Source organism: Emys orbicularis, chromosome 2 (assembly GCF_028017835.1).
Source record: "Emys orbicularis isolate rEmyOrb1 chromosome 2, rEmyOrb1.hap1, whole genome shotgun sequence".
Classification (NCBI taxonomy): Eukaryota; Metazoa; Chordata; order Testudines; family Emydidae; genus Emys; species Emys orbicularis.
The window spans coordinates 124,907,276-124,921,491 of NC_088684.1; the positions used below are offsets into that span (position 1 = coordinate 124,907,276).

At 44.3% G+C, this 14,216-nt stretch overlaps 1 protein-coding gene across 1 annotated transcript in view; it reads right to left on the reverse strand.

Moving 5' to 3' along the window:
- The window catches only part of CDH20 (cadherin 20), a 56,701-nt gene that overhangs the window by 21,635 nt on the left and 20,850 nt on the right, over nucleotides 1–14,216 (reverse strand). Inside the window, exons 6-7 of the mRNA XM_065399799.1 lie at nucleotides 9,016–9,269; nucleotides 4,040–4,176 (exon numbers count right to left, since the gene is read on the reverse strand). Coding sequence (XP_065255871.1) covers nucleotides 4,040–4,176; nucleotides 9,016–9,269 — 391 coding nt within the window. The remainder of the gene's footprint in view (nucleotides 1–4,039; nucleotides 4,177–9,015; nucleotides 9,270–14,216) is intronic.

A 14,216-nucleotide genomic window follows, 5' to 3' on the forward strand; every position in this document is an offset into this window, starting at 1 on the left:
GCCCCCCACCCCTTTCCCCGCCCTTGGCCCCGCCCCGACTCCACCCCATCCCTGCCCCTGGCCCTGCCTCCATTCCAACCCCATCCCCAAAGTCCCCGCCCTAACTCCTCCCCCTCTCTGCCCCTATTGGATCCCTTCCCCAAATCCCTGCCCCGGCCCCGCCTCTTCCCCCAGCGCGCAGCGTTCCCCCTCCTCCCCTCTCCCTCCCTGCCCTGCGAATCAGCTGTGTCGCGGCGCAAGGGCTGGGAGGGAGGAGAAGCAGGACGCGGTGGCGGCGCACTCGCGGCGGAGGTGAGTTGGAGCAGGGGCAGAGGGGCGGGCCGGAGCACCCCAGAGTCGGCGCATATGGCTCCTAGTGAACTTTTACTGCACAATTTTAGGCACAGAGTAAGTTTAGGTGCCTACAGGATTTGAGGGCAGCTAAGCTGGAGATTTGTGAATCCCAGAGGGACCTGATTCTGGGATTTAGGTCCATAAACTGGCACTTGTGCGCTTAAGTCCTTTTGTGAATCTAGCCCTATATGTTCACTGCTGCAGAAGTAACATTTACTTTTGAAGCCTTTTGATAGCACAGTTAGTTTGAGATTTTCAAAGCTGCCTAAAATAAATGGGAATTTGGTGTATAAATCTCTTAGGTGATCTTGAAAATCTCAACCTTATTCTTTTATCAATTTTGAAGGACCTGATTCCTCCACCATAGTGAACTGAACCTTATGGGGCAGGTGGTCCAATTCACTTAGCAGTCTGGGGGTTCTGCTCAACAGAAGGGTGGCAGAATTGGCTCCTAGGTTAGAACATATGAACATAAGAATGGCCATACTTGGTCAGACCAAAGGTCCATCAAGCCCAGTAGCCTGTCCTCTGACAGTGGCCAATGGCAGGTGCCCCAAAGTGAATGAACAGACAGGTTATCATCAAGTGATCCATGCCCTGTCACCCAATCTCAGTTTCTGGTAAACAGAGGCTAGGGACACCATTCCTGCCCATCCTGGCTAATAGTCATTGATGGACCTATCTGGCTCCCTTTTGAACCCTGTTATAGTATTGGCCTTCACAACAGCCTCTGGCAAGGAGTTCCAGAGGTTGACAGTGCGTTGCGGGAAAAAATACTTTCTTGTGTTTGTTTTAAACCTGTTACCTATTAATTTCATTTGGTGGTCCCTTGTTCTTGTATTATGAGAAGGAGTAAATAACACTTCCTTATTTACTTTCTCTATACCACTCATGATTTTATAGACCTCTATCATATCCCCCCTTAAGCGCCTCTTTTCCAAGCTGAAAAGTCCCAGTCTTATTAATCTCTCCTCATACGGAAGCCATTCTATATCCCTAATAATTTTTGTTGCCCTTTTCTGAACCTTTTCCAATTCCAATATATCTTTTTTGAGATGGGGCGACCACATTTGCACGCAGTATTCAAGGTGTGGGCGTATCATGGATTTATATAGAGGCAATATGATATTTTCTGTCTTATTATCTATCCCTTTCTTGATGATTCCCAACATTCTGTTCGCTTTTTTGACTGCTGCTGCACATTGAGTGGATGATTTCAGAGAACTATCCACATGACTCCAAGATCTCTTTCTTGAGTGGTAACAGCTAATTTAGACCCCATCATTGTATATGCATAGTTAGGATTATGTTTTCCAATATGCATTACTTTACATTTATCAACATTAAATTTCATCTGCCATTTTGTTGCCCAGTCACCCAGTTTTGTGAGATCCTTTTGTAGCTCTTCGCAGTCTGCCTGGAACTTAACTATCTTGAGTAGTTTTGTATCATCTGCAAATTTTGCCACCTCACTGTTTACCCCTTTCTCCAGATCGTTTATGAATATGTTAAATAGGACTGGGCCTAGTACAGACCCCTAGGGGACACCACTATTTACCTCTCTCCATTCTGAAAACTGACCATTTATTCCTACCCTTTGTTTCCTATCTTTTAACCAGGTACCAATCCATGAGAGAACCTTCCCTCTTATCCCATGACTGCTTATTTTGCTTAAGAGCCTTTGGTGAGGGACCTTGTCAAAGACTTTCTGAAAATCTAAACACACTATATCCACTGGATCTCCTTTGTCCGCATGCTTATTGACCCCCTCAACAAATTCTAGTAGATTGGTGAGGCATGATTTCCCTTTACAAAAACCATGTTGACTATTTCCCAACAAATTATGTTCATCTATGTGTCTGACAATTTTGTTCTTTACGATAGTTTCAACCAATTTGCCTGGTACTGAAGTGAGGCTTACTGGCCTGTAGTTGCCAGGGTCACCTCTGGAGCCCTTTTTAAAAATTGGCATCACATTAGCTATCCTCCAGTCATTTGGTACAGAAGCTGATTTAAATGATAGGTTACAGATGACAGTTAGTAGTCCTGCAATTTCACATTTGAGTTCCTTCAGAACTCTTGGGTAAATACCAAAAGGCCCTGGAGACTTATTACTGTTTAGTTTATCAATTTGTTCCAAAACCTCCTCTGACACCTCAATTTGGGACAGTTCCTCAGATCTGTCACCCAAAAAGAATGGCTCAGGTTTGGGAATCTCCCTCACATCCTTAACAGTGAAGACCGATGCAAAGAATTCATTTAGTTTCTCCGCAATGGCCTTATTGTCTTTGAATGCTCCTTTAGCATCTCGATCGTCCAGTGGCCCCATTGGTTGTTTAGAAGGCTTTCTGCTTCTGATGTATTTAAAAATGTTTTTGCTTTTACTTTTGGAGTCTTTGGCTAGATGTTCTTCAAATTCTTTTTGGGGCTTTCTAATTATATTTTTACACTTCATTTGCCAGAGTTTATGCTCTTTTCTATTTTCCTCATTAGGACTTATCTTCCACTTTTTAAAGGATGCCTTTTTGCCTCTCACTGCTTCTTTTACTTTGTTGTTTAACCACGGTGGCTCTTTTTTGGTTCTCTTACTATGTTTTTTAAATTGGGGTATACATTTAAGTTGAGCCTCTACTATGGCGTCTTTAAAAAGTTTCCACACAGTTTGCAGGGATTTTACTTTTGGTGCTGAACCTTTTAATTTCTGATTAACTAACCTCCTCATTTTTGTGTAGTTCCCCTTTCTGAAATTAAATGTTACAGTGTTGGGCCACTGTGGAGTTTTACCCACCACAGGGATGTTAAATTTAACATTTAAGTTACTGATTGCAAAAGGTGCCAGGTTAAAGAGCCCTGGAGGATGAAGTACTCCAGCTGTAAAGCAGGCACTGCCTAAATAACAGGAGTGCACACTCATTCAAACTGCCCAACTAGTCTGTTTCAAACCTGATGTAGCCCTAGATGTGATCTTTCTAGACGAGTCCTATCAGTTCTTGGATAACTGAGGGACGGCTGACAAAGATACCAGTTAATGCTGAGTGATGGCAGATTTTGTGATGTCCACAAGAAAATGGACTGAGATCATTAACAAAACCTTGTGAAGCATAGAGGTTTCAGCTCAGATGCCTGAAGCTCTGCTTTGAATTTCATGTTCATTTGTACCCCAAGCTAAGCGCTATCAAAATTGCAGTTTTTCATAGATTCATTTTAAAACTATCAGTGCCTCCTTTGCACCTAGAAGTTCACAATGGTGAATCTGGGCTGAGTTTTTGGTATGTAACTAAACAGGGAATCCTAGCAAATTTCAACTGTTCTGAAGTTGTTAAAAGCAATTCACACAGTTTCTGTGGAATGACTTGGCTGTAAACAGCAAGCAGATGGCAATGACATTTGCTCTCTACTGACCTAGGATGGATTTGAACCAGTGACCCAGAAGTGAAAAGGCTCTCATCCTATTACCAAATCCCTGAGCCATCCAATCCTCCCTAGGCGCCTTTGTTTCTACTCTGATACGCACTGCAGCATCTATTTTTGTTAACTAGTTGTTCTGGGGAGACGGCTCTCACTGAATCATATTTCAAGAAGAGCTTTATAATAATTCACTTGAATACTAATGAGTTGAGAAAACAACACTCTGCATTTAATTGTAAAACAATCTATCACTGTACCTATTGTATCTCTAATCTATCTACAGTCTCCATCTACTTACTCAGCTCCACTGCCAGCACAGTGATATTGTGCCAAGAAAGGTCTTCCCGGTCAAGAGGTCTTGCAGTCATCAGAGCTCCTGTTGCAATGTCGACATAAAAGAACCTCCCAGGATCACTGCTTCTATCAATTGAATATCTGCAAAAGTACATATTAAAAATATTATGCAACTTTTGGGGAAACACTGTGTTACAGCACATACAGAACATAAGAATGGCCATACTAGATCAGACCAATGGTCCATCTAGCCCAGTAGCCTGTTTTCCAATGGTGGCCAATGCCAGGTGCCCCAGAGGGAATGCACAGAACAGTTAATCATCAAGTGATCCATCCCCTGTCGCCCATTCCCAGCTTCTGGCAAACAGAGGGCAGGGACACTGGCCCTGCCCATCCTAGCTAATAGCCACTGATGGACCTATCCTCCATGAACTTATCTAGTTCTTTTTTGAGCCCTGTTATAGTCTTGGCCTTCACAACATCCTCTGGCAAAGATTTCCACAGGTTGACTGTGCGTTGTGTGAAGAAATACTTCCTTTGGTTTGTTTTAAACCTGCTGCCTATTATTTTCATTTGGTGACCCCGAGTTCTTGTGTTATGAGAAGGAGTAAAAAACACTTATTTATTTTTCTCCACACCAGTCATGATTTTATAGACTTCTCTCATATCCCCCCTTAGGCATCTCTTTTCCAAGCTGACAAGTCCCAGTCTTATTAATCTCTCCTCAAACGGCAGCCGTTCCATACCCCCTAATCATTTTGGTTGCTCTTTTCTGTTCCTTTTCCAATTCAAATATCTTTTTTGAGATGGGGTGACAACATCTGCACGCAATATTCAAGATGTTGGCCTACCATGGATTTATATAGAGGCAACAGGATATTTTTTGTCTTATTATCTATCCTTTTCCTAATGATTCCCAACATTGTTAACTTTTCTGACTGCCACTGCACATTGAGTGGATGGTTTCAGAGAACTATCCACAATGACTCCAAGATCTCTTTCTTGAGTGTTAACAGCTAATTTAGACCCCATCATTATATATATATATATATATATATATATTTGGGATTATGTTTTCCAACATGCATTACTCTGCATTTATCAACATTGAATTTAATCTCCCATTTTGTTGCCCAGTCACCCAGTTTTGAGCCACTAAAGTACTTCACCAACTATCATATAGAACATAACTGCATTCATCTTGGACCTACTCCTGTTCCCATTGACTTCAGTAGGTAAGGATTGGAGCCTTCACTAACTGATAAGTAGTTCAGTGTTGGCCTCCTTTCATAGGTAACACTAATAGTTTGAAGCTGGAGGGTAGGGAATGTAATACACAGTTCACCACAGACTATGTTGAAAGTTGTACAGCCTAACTAACTAGTTGGGGTGGGAGTCTGTTACTGAGATAGTTATACTAGTACAACCCCTACTGGGGATGCAATTATACCAGGATAAAGGTACCTTGTACTGGTATAGTTATTCCCTGTCCTGTACAGGAATAAGATATGCTGGTATAAGCACTTTTATATTAGTATAAAGGTGTCCATGCAACAGGAGATTGAAATACTTTGACTATACCAGTATAGTAACCATGTTAGTTTGGATGTTAGGAACAAGCACTGGAATGTGTCTCTCTGTGGTGAGCAGAGTTGTCTGACACTACACATTTTGGCTTTTTTTTTTTTTAATTCAGACATTTGATCCACAATTATCACCCTCCATGGAACACAGGACAATCCTTCTGATGGCTGTCATGTATTTACCAGAGGTGGAAATTTTGCCATTTCTCTGCACATCCAAAACTCTCAGATGGCAATGGGAATATAGGGTGCAGAAGTCATGGCCGGCTCCAGGGTTTTTGCCGCCCCAAGCAGCGGGGGGAAAAAAAAAAAAAAAGCCGCGATTGCAATTGCGATCGGCGGCACTCCACCGCGCCGCTTTCTTCTTCGGGTGGGAATTCGGTGGCAGGTGCTTCCCTCTGAGAGGGACCCGCCGCCGAACAGCCCGACGTGCCGCCCCTTCCCCTTGGCCGCCCCAAGCACCTGCTTGCTGGGCTGGTGCCAGCCCTGGCAGAAGTGCATCCAGCCACTGCTGTGGAGGCAGTTCATCTGCCCCTCAGTACCATTCTGGCTCTGAGAGTCTTCAATGAGCCCATAATGTGTAATCCTTTTTTGATTTCTATTTGCATCAATGATATCCTGCAGTAAGGAGATCCACAGATTCATTTTATGTTGTGTAAAAGAACATTTGGCCTTTGGAAGCAAAGACCACTTTTTCTGCAGTATTATGATGCTTTTCTGTAGGTGATAAATACCTTTAATTTTCACACTAAATTAAAGACTAGAGTAGACTCTTTCTGTCTGTCTTTGGGAAGTTGCTGATGTGTAATGTATAATGTGTAACTGTAATGTATATTGTTAATCTATTACAGCTATCTATCTAAGATAGACACTCCATCAAAAGCTATCACCAGGCACCAATCCAAGCACCATTCCTTAGATTATAGTTTAGACCCATTTCCACCACTGTTGGCCCAATCCACAGTGCTCTCATTGAACTGAATATGAGTTTATCCACCGACCTCAACAGAACCAGAATCAGGACCATTATTTTGAATTTTTTCTGCTTTACAATCAGCAGAACAAACATGCAAGACTGATTTTAAGACAGCATCATGCTGTATAGCACTTGCAATACAAAACACGGTAAAGCTATGCACTTGAGAAAGAAACAGCAATTATTTCCTCCAGAAAAAGCAAGAGAAGGGGAAAACAGGGTATTTTTTCTATTTTAAATAGAGATTTTTGAGGCATTAGATTTATGACAGAAATCTGCATGAGAGTTGCTGAATTTTTCTATAATAATCATTCTTGTAGGAGGTCTATAAAAAGATTTTTCCTATGACAGTTTAAGACCAGCTAGTATCTGAAAGTGAATATAGCCTTCTGATTAGTGGTTCAGCATTAATCAGTGATGTCACAAAGCACAGGTGGAGGCTTTCTCCACACACTATCTCCGATTAATAACTAGTCTTCCATGCTCACTTCCATTGTACTGTTTTAATAATCTTCCTTAGTCACTCAGCAGTAATCAAGCCACATTTCCAGCAATCGGAGTCTCTCAGTGGGGGAGTCCAGATGCCAGAAGCTGGGAATAAGAGGATTTGAGCATTCCCATGTGTTTAGTGTGCCCTTCTGGCGCTTTAAATTTATTTTCAAATTTGAAAAAAAAAAGGCATTTTTGATTAAATTTTTTTTTTTTGGATTATAACCTTAGTTTCTGGTGGAATCATTTCTGATGCATTGAGTGTATGTTTTTCTCCTCCTTTGATTTTGCACTACGAGGGCCAGATTCTCCACAACCTTGCATCTTGTGCAGTCATTTACACCAGTGAGTGCAAGGATGGTGTAAAACACTACCATTCTGATTTTGCTCTCATTAGGCGTCGATGTAACTGGCCAAATGAGGTGCAAGGCAGTGGAGGAGCAATAGTTGATTTCTACATCTTTATTTACCCAAATCACTCATATTTTGTTTCTCTCTGTGTATTTACAATGCAGGAGGAAAGGGAGGCTGCACACAAGAAAATGTGTATGTAAATACTGGAGCATATTTTTTATTGCGCCTGAATTTAAATAGGAGTACTTGTGGCACCTTAGAGACTAACAAATTTATTTGAGCATAAGCTTTCATGGGCTACAGCCCAATTATGCTCAAATAAATTTGTTAGTCTCTAAGGTGCCACAAGTACTCCTGTTCTTTTTGCGGATACAGACTAACATGGCTGCTACTCTGAAACCTGAATTTAAATAGTTGTTCTTTTTTGTATTTTTTTCCCCTTTAAAAAGCTTGTTCTCAACTGAGTTAGCTGAAAAGTCCTGGGAAAAACTCAAAACTACAGTAAAAACATGCACATATATCTACCTTTTGTGTCTACAGATATATTTTTTCACAAATGCACACGAACTTGTTTTCACTACAAAGCTGCAGCGTGTGGATGATGCCAGAAAATGATTAGAATGATAAGACCCTGAGGCAGAGAGAGCAGAATGACGTAGTTTGATTGATACTGAAGGAAAGACTAAGATGAGAAGCACAGAGCCGAATGAAGGATAGTCTCATAATCTAGTTAGGAGTTAGAAACATTTGACATGATGTAGGAAAAAGGAAAGCATACATCTTAGAGAGAGCACTTCTAGGGGGAAATGGTGCGCTAAGCAGAACAGGCTTTGTGTCTACCAGGTTCCCTCCCTATGTGAAGGCCATAAAGCCACATATAAGGATTTCACTGTCCCTTCAAAAATTGTAACAACTCAGCATCTAGCGTTCCTACTGTGCTTCTTTGTAAAGATCCTGAAGGCAGGCAGCTGAGAAGCTGAACTTGCACAGGGGGAGGGAAACAATATAGCAACTGCTTGCATAGATCAGAGAAACTTTAAGGGTTATCCGCAGGTCTATGAAAATGCAATGAACCTGCAACTTTATGTAAGTTTCAACGCTGAATGCATGAGATGGTCTCAAAGAACATTGGTCTTTTCTGGTAAGACTTGGCTGCCACTCTGGAAATGAGAGAGATAATCATGCAGCTCATTCTTTTGGTTCCTGGCTGAATTGTAGACATGAAGCTCCCGTGACTGTGAATGTAGTTTACCTTCCTTTATTGCTTATGGGAATATCTAGCTAAGCAGCTTGAATGTCACAATATATAATTGAGTGGTCCAGGCATATGTTATTAGCATGCACTCTATCTATTACAAATGTATTTGTATAGCTGAACTGTTGACAAAGATAGGTTGCATGTAACAATGTGCTTTGAAACAGAAGGGAAAAGAGAGAAGAGAATTGATTACCTACAACACACTATGAAGACAGATCTGCAATGGGGGTTTCAATTTACACCAGCTGAGTATCTGGCCTAAGACATACAGTAGAAAATCTCTGGATAACAAGAAAAGCTAAAAAACCACTATGAAAAACCTGATTGAGTTGTTGGTCACATCAGGGTCCCTGGCAGAAATAATTTGTATGGTGGTTCCAATCTCCACATCCTCAGGCACTTCCACAAAGTAGAAGCTAGGCTCAAACACCGGTGGCTCGTCCACATCCTCCACAATGATGTGCACAGTCGTGGTGTCTCGGAAGGGGCCCAGATTCAGGAAACGCATTTCCAGGTGGGGATTGGTGCCCTCTACTTTTAAAGTGTAGCTTTTCTTGCTCTCAAAACTTAAAGGCTGAGGAAGAGAAAAGGACTGTGTTAAGCCCGTTGAATTATTGGGTTAGGCTGCAGCCTCCTGCATGCCTAATATAAATGCTTCCCCCCTTTTTACGGCATCTCAGTATCTTTCCACAGATTTATCTCTATTACATGGTCAGTCTTTATGCCAAATACCGCGTCTAAATATTTTTAGTTGAAAATAAATCCTGAAGGGGCAATTGTATCAGGAACATTCTGTATTTAACTAAAAACCCAACAACTAAAGTGATGAGAGGACGGGTTCTGTTTGAAACAACTGAAGGCCTGAAAATTGCTCACCCAATCAAGTGCTATCCATAAGTCTAGTGGAAGCAAAAGCAATTGCAAAGTTATAGTTAAAAGTTATAGGGGACCCTGCTGCAAATTTAATTTCCTGCAGTTCTAATAACTAAATGTTCACAAACCCTTAACATGTAGGGAATTTTACGGTGGAAAACAGATCAGTAGAATCCCCTTAATTGGTGCAGAGTCTGAGCAAAACAAACTTTGTGCCTATAATGCGATAGCCCAGTTTTCAGAGGCATACAGTGTACTGTAAAAAATCATGGATTTTATGGTATTTAGCCTGGTATTTTGTAACCTTCGAACCATGAAACTGTCTTGCATAGAGCAGATCATTAACCCACTTAATTCACTATGGAGGTGGAGCTGATTGAGGCTTGTACATCTATTCCCAACCTCTTGGAGCACTATTGACTTTCAATCTTTGTCATTCTTTTCTTTTTGACAACAGAACAAAATTAGATGGGTAGTGGAATTGCGAGAGGGCTGGGTGGCAGGGCAACTGGGAAGCAGGCCTGAGTGTTTTCCACTGGAGTGCATTCAAGGAGAATGAAGGGGAAGGCCAGTTGTGGTAGGTATGTGGGAGGGCACAGCATAAATGGCAGAAGTTCTCCCAGACCCATAGGCAGCAGAGGTCATTGTGCACTCGCCCCCCACCACCAAGGTGGAAGTCAGTAGTTTGCTGTAATTGCTACCCTCTGCTGAGCCAGTTTGTGTCACCTTGTGCAGTACCGATGGTTCTTCGAGATGTGTCCCCCTATGGGTGCTCCACTCTAGGTGCATGTGCACCCCTGCGCCTCTAATCGGAGATTTTTGGGAGCAGTGACAGTTGAGCCCATGCATGTGCTCTCCCTCCCTCGTGGTCTGCCTCAAGGCTATCTAGCACTGCACGGGCGAACCCCCCTCACTTACTTCACCACCACAGAGCCCTATAGAGAATTCTGAAGTAGAGGGGCTGAGGGTGGGTTGTGGAGCACCCACAGGGGGACACGTCTCGAAGAACCATCGTTACTGCACAAGGTGAGTAACTTCCTCCTCTTCTTCGAGTAGGGTCCCTATGGGTGCTCCACTGTAGGTGACTCCTGAGCAGTACCCACCACTGGAGGCTGGGACTTTGGGGTGGAGTCTGTTACTACAGAGAGTACTGTGGAGTCAAAGATGGCATCGGCGGCCAAATCTTCAGTGATCGCATAATGTTCTGTGAAAGTATGGGCTGAGGCCCAAGTCATTGCTCTACAGATTACCAAGATAGGAATGGGACCGAGGTAGAAATTGACCTCGTGGCATGCATATGGATTCTGGACAGCACCAGGTTGCGCCCTTGATAACTGTGATTAATGCAAGCAGAGACCCATTTGGATAGTCTTTGAACCGATATCTCAGAGCTTTTGGATCTTTCTGTGGATGAAAGGAAGAGTTTAGGGGATTTCCTAAAGTCCTTAGTCCAGTCCAAATAGAATGCTGGTGTCCTTCTAACATCTAGCAATTGCAGAATCGTCTCCCTGTTGTCACAATGTGGTTTTGGGAAAAACCAGGAAGATGGATCTGTTGATTCATATGGAAAGTGCAGAGAAAGTAGGGAGAAACTTGGGATATGGCTTTAGGGTTATTTTGTCTTTAAAAAAAGGCGGTGAATGGTGGGTGAGCCATCAGGGCCACTATTTCTCCTATGTGCCTAGCTGAGGCGATGGCAATTAGAAATGCTGTCTTCATGGACAGGTGTAAGAGAGAGCAAGTTGTCATGGACATAAAGGGAAGCCTAGTCAAAGCCCTGAGAACTAGATTCAGGTCCCAGGCTGGAGCGGGTGGTGTCACATGCGGGAAGAGATTCCCAATGCCCTTAAGGAATCTACTCATCAACGGGTGAGCAAACACCAAGTATCTGTCTACCTGGCAGTGGAAAGCAATTTTCACGTGAGATGTACCTTAAGGGAGCTGAGTGAGAGTTTTGACCTCTTGAGGTCTAAAATATAGTGCAAAAGCAGAGGGAGGGAAGATGAGGTTGGGTCTATGTGTTTAGAATGACAATCTTGGAATCATTTCTATTTTGTAGGTAACTATGTCAAGTCGTCAACTTTTGGCTGTGTGGCAACATGTCTTTCAGCTCATCAAAGCATTATGCCTCTAAGCCTGGGAACTAAGAAGGAGCCAAGCCTGGAGGCAGAGGACCTGCAGGTTGGGGTGAAGGATCAGCCCATTGTATTGAAAGAGCAGGTGAGGAATGGGCCGAAGAGGAACAGGAGGGCATATTGCCATTTGTGGCAGTGTAACAGGGTTCACGACCCGCCCCTCCTCCTGGGGCCCACTTGCCTGCCCCAATAAGTTTGGAGAGGCTTCAGGGTTGTGCAACACCCGTGTCTTTATTTACTTATTGTTGTCCCACCACCAGTGTCCATCTATATACAAGCTTTACAGGTTTGATTACCTCCTTTACAGGCAGAGTCAGCTTTCAGCTAGGAGGCTTCCAGCTCCCTCCCCGACTGACTTCTCCCTTGCTGCCCCCCTGCCTTCTGGCTCCCTCCCAGCCTTTATAGCCCTTGGCATGTCAGGCCAGCAGGTGTTGCCAATCTTCAGGCCGGCATCAGGCCTTTTCCATCAGCCCCAATCTGCTTCCCTTGATTGGAGCTGACCGGGCAGGGGCTAATTAGGTGCTTCTGCACCAGCAGCCTGCTACAGTCAGGTAAGGGAGCCAGACTTGTCATGGCCAGGAGGGGCAATCACAATAACTTGTTTTGTCTCATTGAATTTTCAACAGGACCTTGGATAGAAGAGGAAACTGGGAAAAGGCATACAAGAGGGCCCCCTCCACTATGATGGAGTTGGGCTGTAGATGTTGAAACAAAGTCTGTCTCTTTGTGAGGGATGTAGTATTTTCTTTTTAATTATTTTTATTTTTGGCTCTGTTGCTGGATGGTGCGATGGAGGCTGCTGTCTGCCAGATGACTTTGGTAGGATCTAGAATCGCCTCATTAATTGGGAGGGCAAGTCTGGATGAGGAGGTGGTGTGCAACATATCCACCAACTTGTGACGTGTATCTGCCACCTCGTGTAGTGGAATCTGCATCTCATCTGCCACCCTCTTGGTAAGATCCAGAAAGTTTTTAAAATCATAGATTCTAGGACTGGAAGGGACCTTGAGAGGTCATTGAGTCCAGTCCCCTGCCCTCATGGGAGGATCAAATACTGTCTAGACCATCCCTGATAGACATTTATCTAACCTACTCTTAAATATCTCCAGAGATTCCACAACCTCCCAAGGCAATTTATTCCAGTGTTTAACCACCCTGACAGGAACTTTTTCCTAATGTCCAACCTAAACCTCCCTTGCTGCAGTTTAAGCCCATTGCTTCTTGTTCTATCCTTAGAGGCTAGATATTGAACAGAGCTGGTCCCAAAACAGACCGCTGCGGAACCCCACTTGTTATACCTTTCCAGCAGGATTGGGAACCATTAATAACTACTCTTTGAGTACGGTGATGGGCGGGGGGGAAGCAGTACAGCCTCATCTGGTGGAGATGAGGAGAAGTGTGCTGGAGGGGTAGCTTCAAGTCCTTCCTGTTCTGAAAAAGCTTCCTCCTCCCCTGGGTCAGGGGCTCTGGACAACTAGGCTGTAGAAGACCATCTGGACGGCCACGACATGTGTACACATCGCCCAAGGATTGCAATATAGCCATGGGAGAGTGGGGGAAGGAGGGTGGGCATGGGCGGTGGGCTTACCCCAGGGTTTGTGGGTTGGCTCAATGGAAGTGGGGAGGACCCTTGTATTGTAACTGTGGGCCACGATGAGGGGGCCAGGGAAATGACCTTCTCCTGGCCACTGTCAGACTCGTCACTGGGTAAGAGTGGCGCTGACTAGAGTATTGGCGGTACGTGGCCTGGTGCCAAGAGCGATTCCAAGTGCTGGGATGTGCTCGGTACCGGGGCCCTGGTACTGAATAATGGGGATTGCGGTTCTTCACCAACCATCAGGTCTCTAGGGTACCAGAGACCATGGAGTACCCTGGGCTCATTCGGTACCACGGAGAAGTGTCCATGGTACTTTGTTGGTACCGATGGTTGAGAGCACTCCCTAGATGAGAGTTTTGTTGCGCCCAGTACAGAAAGTTTTGTCGATGCTACCCTTTTAGAGATGGTACGTTAATTGTCTTTCCCTGGGTACCAGGGTCACAGGTCTCCAGCGTACCAGAGCTCATGTGGTACTATGGGCTCACTTGGTACTGCAGAGGCGTGTGTGTGGTATGCTGTCAGTACTGATAGTTGGGAAGGTGCAGAGCACTCCTTAGATGGGAGTTTTGTCGCACCTGGTAACAAAAGGTTTCTCTGTGCTGCTCTTTTAGAGACAGTACGGTAATTGTCTGTCTCCTTAGGGGGCGGTACCATTGCCTCAGAGCCTGACTGCCAGAGGTGGTGCCGCCAGCCGGTGCCGCACAGCAGAGCTCATAGTGGAGGCCTCCTTCTGGGTACCGTGCTACTGGTGCCGTCAGTACCCAGGTGGCTGCACTGGGGAGCCCCTCTGGCTGGCCAACTACTTGGGGCCCTTTTTATGAGCCTTTACCGGGGGAGTCGGCTGGTTTTTCCCATGACTCTATGCCCTTTGATCCGAGGTCAGCACCGGCGTCCCCTGGAGACTGAAGTGCCTTCT